General features: G+C 52.2%; 1 protein-coding gene across 1 annotated transcript in view; it reads right to left on the bottom strand.

The window, feature by feature from the left end:
- The window catches only part of Runx3 (RUNX family transcription factor 3), a 58566-nt gene extending 46225 nt beyond the window's left edge, over window positions 1–12341 (bottom strand). The window contains 1 exon segment of the mRNA NM_001411778.1: window positions 11787–12341. Coding sequence (NP_001398707.1) covers window positions 11787–11844 — 58 coding nt within the window. The 5' untranslated portion in view covers window positions 11845–12341.
- Window positions 12342–13666: the final 1325 nt, after the last annotated feature.

Here is a 13666-nt window from a genome sequence, read left to right as displayed (position 1 = left end):
GAAAACGTGAATCACCTGAGGTGGGTGGTGGGACTTGAACTCAGGTCCTGTGGAAAGAGCAGTATACTCTCTCTTTTTTTTTTTTTTTTTTTTTGGTTCTTTTTTTTCGGAGCTGGGGACCGAACCCAGGGCCTTGTGCTTCCTAGGTAAGCGCTCTACCACTGAGCTAAATCCCCAGCTCCAACTCTCTTAACCATTAAGCCATCTCTCCTGTTCTCAGTGTCTGTTGTTTTCAGATAGGGTTTTAGGTAGTTCAGGCTAGCTTTGAAATCTTGATCTTCCTGCCTGTGCTTTCAGAGTGTGGGATTATAGACCCGTGCCACCATGAACGGCTGTCCTGAAAATCCGCCTGCACCCTCTTGTGTGTGTGTGTGTGTTGTGTGAGGGGTGTGTGTGTGTAAGTGTGTGCGGTGTGAGGGGTGTGTTTTAATATGAGGTGTGTGTGTAGTGTGTAAGTGTGTGTGTAGTATGAGGTGTGTATGTGTGTGGTGTGTATGTGTTTTTGTGTGTGTGTTTTGTGTGTGTGTGTGTGTATAGTGTGTATGTGTTGTTTATGGCATGGTGTGTGAGGTGTATGTGTGTGTAAGTGTGTGCAGTGTGAGGTGTGTGTGTAATATGAGGTGTGTGTGTAGTGTCTAAGTGTGTGCGGTGTGTGTGTGTAAGTGTGCGGTGTGTGAGGTGTGTGTGTGTAGTGTGTAAGTGTGTGTGTGTAGTATGAGGTGTGTGTAGTGTATAAGTGTGTGCGGTGTGAGGTATGTGTGTATAGTGTGTATGAGGTGTGTGTGTAGTATGAGGTGTGTGTGTGTAAGTGTGTGAGGTGTGTGTGTAGTATAAAGTGTGTGTGTGTAAGTGTGTGTGGTGTGTGAGGTGTGTGTGTAGTGTGTAAGTGTGTGCAGTGTGTGAGGTGTGTGTGTGTAAGTGTGTGCAGTGTGTGCGGTGTGTGGGTGTAAGTGTGTGCAGTATGAGGTGTGTGTGTGTAGTGTGTATGTGTTGTTGTGGCATGGTGTGTGCAGTGCGTGTGTGACAATGTGTGTGTAGAGGATAACCTAGGGCATTGGTCCTTGACCACCTAGTTTGACACAGGTATCTTGTTCTGCTGTGTGGGCCAGGCTAGGGGGCCTGTGAGCCCCAGGATTTCTTCTCTCTGCCTCCCAGCTGTAGCGGCTTTGGCCTTCCAGATGTGCACAAGTGTGCCTGACTTTCCGTGGGTTCTGGGGATCCAAACTCGGATCCTTATGCTTCTGTAGCAAGTATTCAGTTACTGGGCCATTTCTACATCTCAATCCTGAAACACGTAATAAATCGTGAACATGTGTCCTGCACCTTCACTTTGCACGTGTCCTGAAAACATCACTGTCTGTCCCTGGGTGTCCCTGAGCTAGGTCTCATTTCGGCTGATTGGAGTTTCTGCCCTTGTCCTGGACAGACCACAGACTTGGTCGCCCCTGGCACAGTCTACGTGTCTGAGAGGCAGTGAGCTTTGGCTCTCTGGCTGTGTGTCTAAAAAGGGATAAAAATAGGGGTGCGAGCAGCTTGGGAGCCCTGTGGTCTCACCACGCGTACGCACTCACACACACTCGGGAACGTATCTTCACTGTGCACATCTGCACGGACCTATTTCAGGGAGCTGCCTGTGTGTCACGGGATGTGGGGTAGCCACCACGGCGCAGCCTGCCCTCTGCCCAGGCTCCACCTGCCTTGAAGTCATGTCCAACTTTCATGGCCTGCTGTCTCCTTCCTTGTCCCTCTCTTGCGTCTTCTCCACAGGACTCACAAGCTTGCATCTCCAGGAACTCCTCCACGTGACCTTTTCATTCCGTTTACTCCGCACAGTCCAACAGCCCCCGTTACCCTCCCAGATCTGCCTGTTGTGGATCTGGTTCAGACTCTCCCTTCCTCAGGAACATTGCGAATGTCTCATAATGAATAGGGTTGGGAATGACCAGGAGGCGTTCTGTGGCCGCAGTGCATGTGGGCCACAAGGGAGAGGAGACATGGTCCAGGTCGGAGGTGACTTTCGTGTCACACAGACCTTGACATTTACTAGGCACTGACCTCTTGCTAAGCCTCGATTTGGCCAACCGTGGCATGGTGTGGATTCTCAGAGTGGCTAAGTAGAAATAGGACCTGACTCCCACAGAACCACCATAGTGCCGGGCCCACAGGAAGTGGTCAGCAGGGGCAGCTCTCGCCTCCCTTACTTTTTCCTTTGGTTTTGCTGCGAGGAGGCCTCACTAACTCTCAACGTCTGGGGGCAGTGGGAAGTCACTCATGATGCTCGCTCCACTACAATAGAGGCTCGATGTGCTCATCAGCCTCTACAGAGGTCCTGGGAGGCTGAGTCACGGCAGTGGGAGATCTAAGTGGGGTTGTAGCAGGCTCTCAGAACTGCCTCCCTTCTGGGCCTCGCTTCTCCCGTCTGTAAACCTTGTGGGTACGTGCTTGTGTGTGCTTGTGTGTGTGCTTGTGTGTGCTTGTGCGTGCGTGCGTGTGTGTGCGTGCGTGCGTGCGTGCGTGCGTGCGTGTGTGTGTGTGTGTGTGTGTATTAACCCCAGGGGGACAAATACAATTGCCTGCTGTGTTCACTCCTGCGTGCTTATGTGCAGTAGGCCAGCTGTTCTCAACCTGTGGGTGACGCCCCCCCCCTTGGGGTTGCGTATCAGATCATTTACATTATGATTCATCACAGTAGCAGAATATCAGTTAGGAAGTAGTATCAAAATAATTTTACGGTCGGGGGGGGGGTCACGGCAGCAAGAAGAACCATATGAAAGTCACAGCTTAGGAAGGTCGAATACCCCCAAAAGAGGAGAAAGGGACATTGGGGAAAAGCAGAGTACATCTCCAGGGAGCTGCAGGGCCCAGGCCGCACAGCCTGAGCATCTGATCTATGCAAGGCTCTACGGAGGTCAGGGGAGATCCTGCCTTCACTAGCCAACAGGCCAGAGCCATAGCGGAAAAGCAGGCAGCGAGTCGTGAGGAGAGGCACAGAGAGTGGGTGTCTTTCATCCCTGGCTCCTGGGAGGCCAAAGTTTCTCTTCTGCTTTCTTTCTTTGGAAAGACAAAGCAGGTTTTTCTTCCTACATCTATAAGTAACATAGGCTCCATGTTGAGAACTTCCCATAAAGCCTCTGGGCTCCTATGGTTCTGCCCACCTCCAGTAGCGGGAGCTGCAGCTGACATTTTATTTCCTTTAGTTTTTGCGCGGAGATGGCCTTGTGTGGCTTCCTTTTCTCTGCCCAAGGGACTTGGCTTCACGTAGAGAATAGGGCCAGGGAGATGTTGTGGGCCTCACTAACCCATGAGGAACTCTGCTCCACCCCGCACTCTCAGGACCTGTAATTCTTCCTAAGACGTCTTGGATCTGGATGGAGGCTACTTCTCAGCCGGTCCCTAAGGCCTCCAGAGCTGGGCCAACAGGGCTAGCACCTGAAGGAGACCTAGAGGAGATCCTTCAAGGTGCAGTTCTTGGGCAGCTACCAGCACCCTACATGAGGTGGGTTTGGGGCGTTAAAGGAAGCCCTCCTGTCCTCTGCCCCCTCCCTTCACCTTCTTCCCTTTCCTTTGGGGTTTTCGAGCCATCCCCCCAACATCTGCTGCCTCTCACATTAGCCACTCCCTCTTCTTGGCAGATAAAAAGGGGCCAGATGTTGACCGGCAGACGTTCAGGTGGGAGACAAGGTGAGTTCACCAATTACAGTCTCATGCCACTGGAACCCTGGCAGGAGTCAAGGCCCCCGTGGAGCCCCCTCTGGGAGGTGTTTGGGTGGGTGGTACTGACCGTGGCAACCTCGCAAATTGTAACTTATACACATCTCTCCTCTCCGCCCACACGCAAGTCTGAGCCTTGTGCCAAAAATGCCTTTCCCAGACTTAAAAGAAAACCCCAAAGAGGAACCTACCCCTCTGAGCCGCCAGCACCCATAGGCTGGGAGAGCTCTGGCTTGGCGTTCAGAGAAAAACCAGCCAGCCGAGGGGAAGTAAAGAGGGCATGGAAACCCGCGGAACAGCAGTGCCCGCTTATCCCGCCCTCAGTCACCACCCCTCAGCTCCCCCCGCCCCAACCCACACCTCCCACACCCCCACCACAGCAAGGGATACCGAATGTCACCCGGGAGCCCACATCCACTCCCTGAGACTCTCTTTCGATGCTTCAAGAGTGAGAACGATGACAACAGGCACCCCAATTCCTGGGAAAGGAGGCTCTTGAAAGGGGTGGCCTTGAGACTGGGTCTTGAGGAGAAAGTCACGGCTCCTACCTTCTATCAGCTCAGAGCCTTCGCCTCCCCCGTTTATTGGAAGAAGAAGAGTATGGAACCGTAATAGTTTGTGGCGTCGATGAAGGGCTTGGTCGTGTCGGGCTCTGTACTAACGTCATCCTATCCCTAGGCCAGTGAGTGCTGCCCGTTCCCTCCATTTTACAGAGGAGAGAACAAGCACAGAGAAGCCAGACACTTCTCTCCGGGATGCAGAGCAAAGATGTGGGAATGGCTGAGTATATATACAGCTAAGTCGTGTGCCGTGTCCTCCTCCCCAGGCTCTGTGTGCAAGGGGCCCTGCAGCCTTTCCGAGTCGCCTGCCCAGCTCTCTCTAGCACTGGGGAGGTAGGAGCCATACGCTGGAGAACGTGAGCACCCTGGGGGCTTCAGACAGGAGGCCAGCCTGTGTGGCATACACGCTAAGCCTGTGCTGTGCACGGGGCTTTGGGGGTTAAACCACATTCCCAGCCCCAAACCCCTCTATACAATGGGTCAAATGTCCTCTTTGACATTCCTGTTAGTTCCTATCGCTCTCTCTTTCTCTGTCTGCCTGCCTCCCTATCTGCCTGCCTCCCTGTCTCTTCCATTCTGTCTGATTCCACCAGTCTGTCTGTCTTTGTCTGTTTCTCTTTATCTGACTCTGTCTCTGTCGTTCTCCCTCTCTCCCCTTCTCTTTCCTCCTTTCACGGTCTGTCTGTCTGTCTGTCTGTCTGTCTGTCTGTCTGTCTCTCTCTCTCATTTTTTAAGACAGTCTTAAATAGCTCAGGCTGACTTTGAACTTGCCGTCAGAGGGGAAGGATGACCTTCAATGCCCGATCCTCCGTTCTCCGTGTCCCGAGTGCTAAGACTCACAGGCACGCTTGGCTTGATGCAGTGCTGAGAATGGAACCCAGACCCCATGCTCAGGAAGCAAGCATCCTACCAATTGAGTCATATTCCCAGCTCCAACCCCCTCTATACAAGGGGTAAAACTGAGGCTCGAGGAAGCCAACAAATTAACATGCCCCAGGCATTAGTTGCTAAGTAGCTTCAAGCCATGAGTCCTGTACAAAGGGGGCCGGCAACTCCCTCACACTGGTTCCCCTGGAGCCGAACCGAACCTTTCACAAACCCAAGTCTCTCCTTGGAGCTCTTTTCCTCATCTAAGGAATAAGGAGGTATGGTCTCTTCAGCCGCAATGACTTGTTACTGAGGTGTCAGTCTCAGTTCTTGTCCTGACTTCTGAAGGCAGGATGGTTCATCCTGCCCTGTTCCTCCGCTCCAGCATGAGTAGTGCCCAGGGCCCTTCCCCAGGAGCTGCTGCTTCAAGGCCTGTGTTGGAGCCCAGACAGGACATCCAGGTTCTGAAGCCTTTCCTCCCTCTTTCCCTCCCTCCTTCCCTCCTCTGGAAATGACTCAAGAAATCCCGACACTGACTCTGGGAACTGAGGCTCAGAGCTCCAAGGCCCTGGTCTGTTGAAGATCATTTTGGAGAGACTCCTGGCGAGTAGGTGATGGAGGTGAAGGCTGGGCTGGGAACGTAGCTTAGAAATAGCACACTTACCTAGAATGCCTAGGTCTCTAGGTTTAACACACACACACACACACACACACACACACACACACACACACGACTCACTAAGCACAGGTCTTCAGATGCCACAAAACCAGACATGTACATCAAGCGGTTAGAGCAGAGGGACAAGTGTGACCCATGCAGCTATAGCCCTGTGAGTTTTGACAAAGATGTCAAAAATGCATACTGTAATACTGTGTTAACAGTAGCATCTTCAACAGACAATGCTAGGAAGATTGGCTTCCCCCAGGATGGAGAACAAAGAGAGGTGTTTAGCCCCACCCTTCATAGGAAGAACTCCAAATGGGTCAAAGAAATTTTTTGAGGGTTTATTTACTTTTATCTTATGTGTGAGGGTTTGTCTGCATGCATGTATGTGCACCTCATGCATGCAGTGCCTGTGGATGTCAGAAGAGGACGCTAGTCACTCTGGAACTGGAATTTTAGATGGTCGTGAGCTGCTGTGTGCACACTGGGACTCAAACCTGTGCTGTCTGGAAGAGCAGCCAGTGCTTCTAACCTCTGAGCTATCTCTGTAGCCTTGGGTCAAAGCTCTTAATGTCAGACCTTTGACTCTGACTCTGTTGGAAGAAAAAGCGAGGCAAACACTTCCAGATATAGGTTGCCTCCTTTCTGAGTGGAATTCTGGTTCAGGCAATGAAGGCCAATTGACTAATAGGACCCCGTGAGATGAAAAGACTCCGTACAGCAAAGGGGGTGAAACGTCCAAGCAACAGCTTATAGAACGGCAGAACGTGTTGCTCGTTCTGACAAGTTAGTATCTAGAACATACAAACACAAAGTGAGCAGATGGCTCTCCAAAGATGAAATGCAAACGGACAATAGATTTATGAAAAACCAGCTTCCCCGGCGAAAGACACTCAAAACCACACTGCGTGCATTTTGCCCCAGTCAGAATGGCGGGCATCAAGAAAACCAGCAACAGCAAGTGCTGGGGAGGCAAAGGGGAGCCCGTCTGTATTGCTAAGCTAATCTTGCCTCAGTGCAAGTCCATTAGAAGGTTTTCAAGAAACTGGAAACAGCTGGGTGTGGTGGTGCACACCTTCGCTCCCGGGATTTTGGAGGCAGAGGAGGGTGGATTTCTTTAGTTTGAAGCCAACCTTATCTACATAGGGAGTCCCAGGTCAGCCATGACTGCTGAATGAGACCCCATCTCAAACAACAAACAAACAAACAACCCTACAGACAGAATTTTCACGGATCCAGTTATACTACTCCTGGGCGGTCACTCAAAGGAATCCCAGAGCTACAATAGAAGACAAAGGAAAGTGTATGTGCACACGTGTGCTTGTGTGTGTGTGTGCTTGTGTGTGTGTGTGTGTGTGTGTGTGCACTATATATATATATATATATATATATATTTTCATTCTTTTTTGTCTGCTTTTTTGTGTTTGTTTTTTTAAGGTCTTATTTATTTTATGCATGTGAGTACTATATTTTCATTCTTAAAGAAGAATGTGGGCCCATGGTCTGCAGGAAAATGGAGCAGTCACAATCACATTGAGCAAATTAAATATAAGAAATATGAGTAGTATGTTTTCCCTCATTTGTGGGTCCTAGATTTTATATAGGTACCTAAAATCATGTATGTAGATATGACAAGAAGGTAGAAGCGAAACTACCCAGGGGGCAAGTGGACGGGGAGGGGCAAGCAGAGAGAGGGAGGGAGACGTGGACGAAAATGCTCCAAATATAATATATGCATCCATCGATTTAAAAAAAAACTAATGAATTTAAAAACTTTTACATTTTAAAAAAATTTAAAAAGAGAGCCTGCTAAAGGCAGGTTCCTAGGAGCCGGGGCTAAGTAGCAGAGCTCTGTATGTTGTGCTGAACCCCAAGTCCAGGGTTGTCTCCCCATCTCTCAGAAGGCCAGGTCCGCCAGATGCTAGACTTTCTTCTTAGTCATTACTCTTTCCTTGTCTCAGAGTCTTCTGGAAGGTCATGTTTTCAGGTCCCTCCCCTTCAGGTAACCAAGCAAGACTCAGCTTTGATGTGGTCACCTCAAGGCCCTGCCATCAATGGGCCCAGTATCTGACCTGCTGGGCCGCCAGGGGCCGCCGGTTGGCCGTAGTGGGTGCGGATGAGGCCTGGACACACAGTCCCACTGTGTGGGGCCAGCTCATACACACCCAGACCCTGTGGGCAGTGAGGGGCTACTAGGAACTTCTCTCCAGCCTGGGGTTGGGGTGAGACAGACAGGGTGGTTTGAGGAGCTGGTTTTTAGGGAGGCCTCAAGAGCCGCCATCAAAGAGGCCTGGTAGACACGGCGCCATGGTGGGTGGAGAAAGACTGGCGGTCACTCATCTCCCGCCAGGCTCAGTGGAGGAGGAGGCCACAGGGTCAAATGCTTAGGATGAGCAACCACCAGGGCGGGCTGTCACTGGGGGATTCCTTGGGCTTTGAGATATTGGGGGCTAAATCCCCCAAACCTTCCTGTTGCTGGGTATAGGCTAAAGCTTCGGAAAGGACACAGACCTCTCCTGCTTTCTCCTATTTGGTGCCATCCAAGTCAGGCAATTTAGGCTAGACTTGTCAACACCCGACCCATGTTGTCAGCACCCGGATATGCCCATGCCTGCGCATCCAGTTCCCATTTCTCCCTGATGTCTAAGAGTCAGGGTCTGAGCTGCCCATAGACCCCAGCCTCTGAGCGGGGCCCTCTGCTCATCTGGTCTCGTCCGTAACCCCAGAAGATAGGTGATGCCACCATCTCCTGCAGAAGGGGAAACCGAGGCACGGGGTGGCGAGAGGACCTCCCTGTGTGAGCTAGGAGAGGCCTCATGTAGGCTTCAATGGGAAAGTCCAGCTCCGGAGTCTGAGCTTCTGTGGAACGGCCGAATTGGCAAGCCGAAGCCATCTCTGTGTAGGGAGCCCCCAAACCTACAGCAAACAGAGCTACCCACTTCCTCAGATCCCAACCCCCACCCCAAAGGCACGTCTTGTCGCCTGTGTGTTTGGCAGACATGCTCTGCCTGTGTAGGAGCAATGTCAGGTACCTGCAGCTTGGAGGTGCCTTAGTGCCATGAAAGGCCTAGGGTTGCCGGCCCCTGATAGAGCCTAGGATGGTCTCTTGGATCCTCCATTCTCTCCTTGGCCTCTGTCACAGGGTGGGTTTTTTTCCTCCAAGGAAAAGCATAGGGTATCCTAGGCCCAGTGAAGGACCTGATTCTAGGATTGAGAAAGCCTGAAGGGGGGGCCTGGGTAGCTTCTGGAAGGTTCCACGCAAGCTCTGTCTGACTGTGAGACAGCCCAGTTGTCTGTCCCTTGTTGCTTCCAGAGGCTCCACATGCCAGTTGAGCATTGATACCCAGAGGCAGGGAGGGCATGGAGAGATAGATAGACACCAGAGAAAACAGACATGAAGTTATTCTCTTCTGGTCTGGGGGACTCAGGGTTCCCTGACAATGCGAGGGACCCACCCTGGGTGGGGACAGGGACACACAGGGCTTGGGGTCAGCCTGTCCTCAGAGCACCAACTCTAAGTCACATGTCCTCTTTTATAATGAAAGAATGGTACTCAGAGACATTAAGAGTCTTGCTTGGAGTCACACAGCGCATGGGCATTGGTGACTGGCAGAGGACTGGGTCTTCTGCCAGTACCGTCCAAGTTAGCTTGGGTGAATTTAGACCCAAACCCAACACACCTTGATTCCACAGTCTGAGACGGGAAGCTGGAACATGGCTTTGTCAAGCTCTCTAGGAGAGGGGCTGAGAGCCTTGCCGAGGGAGCGAGGAGGATTGGCAGCGTTTGGAGGAGGCAGGACAGGGGGAGTGGAGAGGCTGTGAGAGAGCAGAGACGGGGCTCCCTACTGCAACACTCCCAAGGTGGAGGATCCCGAGAGCCAGTGTGTGTGAACGCAATGGCGCTGGAGTTCATGACCTGAGCAGAAATCCATGAGGGGTCCATGACCCTGGCTGGAAACAATGACAATTTTCCCTCTGTTAGCAACATTGAAACAAAGTTCAGCCTCTTTTTTCCACCATGATGGTGTCACTGCCGGAAACCACAGGTTGTGTTAGTTCTCGGGAGGGTCATGGCAGATGACCCTTTATATCCATCGTCAGCATTCCCCCCACCTCCAGGTACACTGAATTTTCGATCCCCAGGGAGGGCTGCTGTCACTGGGGTGTCTCCAGAGAGGCCTGAGGTCACAGTTCACAAACTGGCCTTAATATGTTGGAAACTGTTCCCCAAGCTCCGGGGCCCTCCACAATCCTTTTGAATACATTTTGTCTTTAAGAGTGCAGTTTGGGGAGTTCTGGGTTTTCTGAGAGTCCAGGATGGTGTGTGACTACAGGGGATCCTGAGGCTGGAGCTGAGGGGGTTGTGAATTAGGGAGCTGAGCAAGGAGGGAGATACGAGACAAGGGCAGAGATCTCTTTGGGGTCTCCAGGCTTCGGGGTGACCCCAGCTTCCTAGATACCTTCCACCTGCTGTGACCTCTTTCTTCTTGGACAAGAGCTGCTATGGTCCTTTCTTTGTCCTCCTGCCTCCAACCTCTAGGCCTTTGTGTCAGGACCCCTATCTAAGGCAGCCGGCGCCAGCCCTGACTTCTAAGGTTCCTTTGTTTTAAGTCCAACTTCTCCATCTTGCTCACGGAGAGCAAGTGGTTTTGTTTTGTTTTGTTTTGTTTTGTTTTTTAATAAACTCTTACTTTCTTGCAGAGCGATTGCCTTTAACCAATACCGAAGACTACAAGGGGGGTGTACGTAGTAGAACAGCAATGGCTGGCAGTTACCGGACCCGGGGCAACCATTCATCACCAGCCACAGCCAGGTTTGGAGGGAGCATCCCAGCTCTCTCGGCTCAATCATAATCTAACCGTACAACCTGCCCCAGGCTTCCCAGGTCATCAGGAAAGAGACGCACCTGATTTTTAGACAAGTTCTTGCCACACACACCCGAAAGTGTCCCAAACCCTCGAGAATCAAGTGCTGAACACTGCCATGGTCACAGTAGGCCACCTCTGTATCGTCTCTGGCCACTTCCACTCAAAAAAAGGCACTGTCTCCCAATGCTAGAATTCTAGACTATTCTCCAGAGGAGCTAGTCTTCTGAACGACTCAAAGCAATGCCGTCTGCACAGCCCAGACAACAGAACACCACAGCTAGAGGGAACGCGTCGGAAGGAGAGACGTGAGTGATCTGTATTGGGTCATTTGTTGAGGCTGGCACAGCTGTGTGGCTGAAACTTGGAGACTGGGGTCCCCTAATCTTAGGTGACAGCCCCGTGGGCTCTGGCTGAGGGTCAGGAGAGTGGCTGAGGTATGAGAAGCCAGCGTACCTCAAAGGCCAAAGGCAGGGCAGGTCTCTCTGGGGTTCAGAGGCTCCACATCAGACATCTTGTCCCTATCCTTACAGGGGGATACATCCCAGAGTTCTGGGTCCGTCCGTGCCATGAATAGAAACAAAAGCCACCCCCAAACACCTTCCTCTGTGGCCAATACATCAGACTTTCCAGAGACAGGGTCTCCCCCAGTATCTGCCGGCGTTGAGCAGATTCCCATAGAGGCCTGTGAGTCCTTTCTCCACCCTTTGTCTCCACTGTCCTGGAGTGCACAGAGAATGCTGGGGGCACGCAGTCCTGGGCCTCCCCGATACCTCTGATCTCTGTCTGTTTGAGCCCTGGTCTGGGTAGATTCTCCCTGGTGCCCTGTGGGGGAGACTGGAACCGGAGGGCGGCTCTCTTGCCTTTTGCTCTCCCCATCCCAGAACCCTCTGAGGTCTATAGGTAGCCACCGCCACTGTCACACTCGACCAAGAGCCAAAGTCACACCACGATGCTCATACCAGGAGACCACGGAGGCCACCAATCCCTCTCCCTACTTAAGTTCTCAGAGGCTAGCCCCTGAGGCGGCCAGAGCTAGTGGATTAGAGGGTCACAGTCTGAGAACACTACAGCTCCCCACCAGGAAAAGCCAAGCAGAGGCCCACCGTCAACACTCACCTCGTATGAAGGTTGGCGTGTAGTTGGGGAAGGAATCGAAGATGCTGTTGGAGGCCATATCCCACGCTGACAGAGGCAAGGACTCGTCGGCCTCAGGGGGTCGGGTTCGGACCCGCTTGGTTGGCTGCTGTTTTGTTATATATTTTTTTCAAGTTGCTTTCAGAAATAAAAAAAAAAAAAAAAAAAAAAAAAAAGGGAGGGGAGGTGTTGCCTTTTTTTTTTTTTTTAAAGTTTGGTTTCTTTTTTTTTTTCCTCCCCCTGCTGCTACAAAAAAGAAAAAAAAAAGAGGAAAAAGAAAGAAAGAAAAAAATGGGGGAAAGAACGCGAGAGTTATCTGTGGGCGAGAGAGAAGAAAATCTCCAAGGAAAGAAAGTTTCGGTTTGTACCCAAGAATTTGGCCTCCCAGTCCCACAGGAATGTCTAGCCACAAATTCTCAACAGCGCTATGTGCAGAGTATCATTAAATGGTGGGAAGGGGCTCGGAGCAGCCAGGGCGGAGGAGCCCAGGGCTGCGGCGGCGAGACCAGACTCAGCAGCCCGGATGAATGAATGAATGAACGAGGCTCACCCTCCACAGAGCCCAGGCTGTGGCGGGGGCCCAGGGTGGCCAGGGGGTGGGGACGCCAGGAGCCAACCAGCTCCTCGGAGGGCCCTGGAGGCGGTGAGGGCCTGGCCTTGTGGTTCTGTGGTTGAGGGACCAGGCCTTCCCAGTGTCAACCCAACCTCACATCACAGGGTGCAAGAAGCCAGCTCCCAGCCTAGGTCCATTGGCTAGGCCACTGTCACCTGGCCTGTGACGTCACAGCCCCTTAGAAGATCCTGTGGCTACACCCCCCCTTCTTTGGAGGCTGAAAGGAAAAGAATAAAAAGAAAGAGAAAAGGTAGGGTTTCTGTTTGTGGGTCTGGCCTCTTCGTCGTCGTCTTCGTCGTCGTAGAACCCAGGAAGCAGAGCTGGGAGCCACTGAGTGGGCAGTGGACTGTGGTTTGCAATGGCCCCGGAGACACCGTCATAATGAAAGGCAGCGCTGGTCTGGCTGACTCTTCCTCAGGAGTCAAAGCTTGGTTCCCTCAGAGGGTGGAGGACCCCTCCCCATGGCTGTCACTGCCCTGGGCTGCGGCTGACACCCTGCCATGCCCGTCACCACACTGCCAGGCAGAGGCATCCACATATGTGGCTGGGTGGCACTTCAGGGGGTTTTATGGGAGTTGGGATTTATGTACAAATTGGAAACACATGGAGCACGGCTGCTGTGGCCTGCCCACCAAGATAGGCCTTGCTTGGGAAGCTGGGGCATGGCTGTGCCGGGACTGCTCCTCCTCCCTGCTGCAGCCTGAGGCCTGAGCTCACTGGTCTAGGGCCTTTGGATGCCCTTGGAGTGTTACAGGCCGAGACTCTGAGCTTCCTGACTCAGGGCCTTTGCATTGGCCAAGCTCTCTGTCGGGTGTGCCAAAGCCCAGAAAGGCTCAAAAGACAGGGAACATAACCTACCCTACTTGTGTTATCTCAGAAACCTGTCAGGTGAGGGGCAAAGACCTCTTGTCTCAAGAGGTCCTCCCTCCAAGTTCACAGGCCACACCACGGAGGCCAAGGCCATGAAGACAGTCCAAGATGTCAGCCACAACCGTCTAGAGTGAGATTAGAACTTCCACCTTCAGCTCTCCTACTCAGGCCTCAGCCGGGACACCACAGTGGCCTTCACTGTCCTTTAAGTTTTCTTCAGACTTCAGATAGGCGTTCTACAGCCTGGCACCAAACCAGTTCTCACCCAGAGAGTCCGAGCCAGGGGTCAGTCTCCAGTATCAGTCTTAACTCAGGTCTAGCACTTAGGAGAGAAGGGGCTATTAAGGCCCTGGACTTTTCTGCCTCTCAGTTAACCTGG

This window comes from Rattus norvegicus, chromosome 5 (genome assembly GCF_036323735.1).
Source record: "Rattus norvegicus strain BN/NHsdMcwi chromosome 5, GRCr8, whole genome shotgun sequence".
In the NCBI taxonomy this organism is placed as follows: Eukaryota; Metazoa; Chordata; class Mammalia; order Rodentia; family Muridae; genus Rattus; species Rattus norvegicus.
The sequence above is the reverse complement of the archived record's forward strand: the minus strand, read 5'-3'. Positions and strand labels throughout refer to the sequence as shown.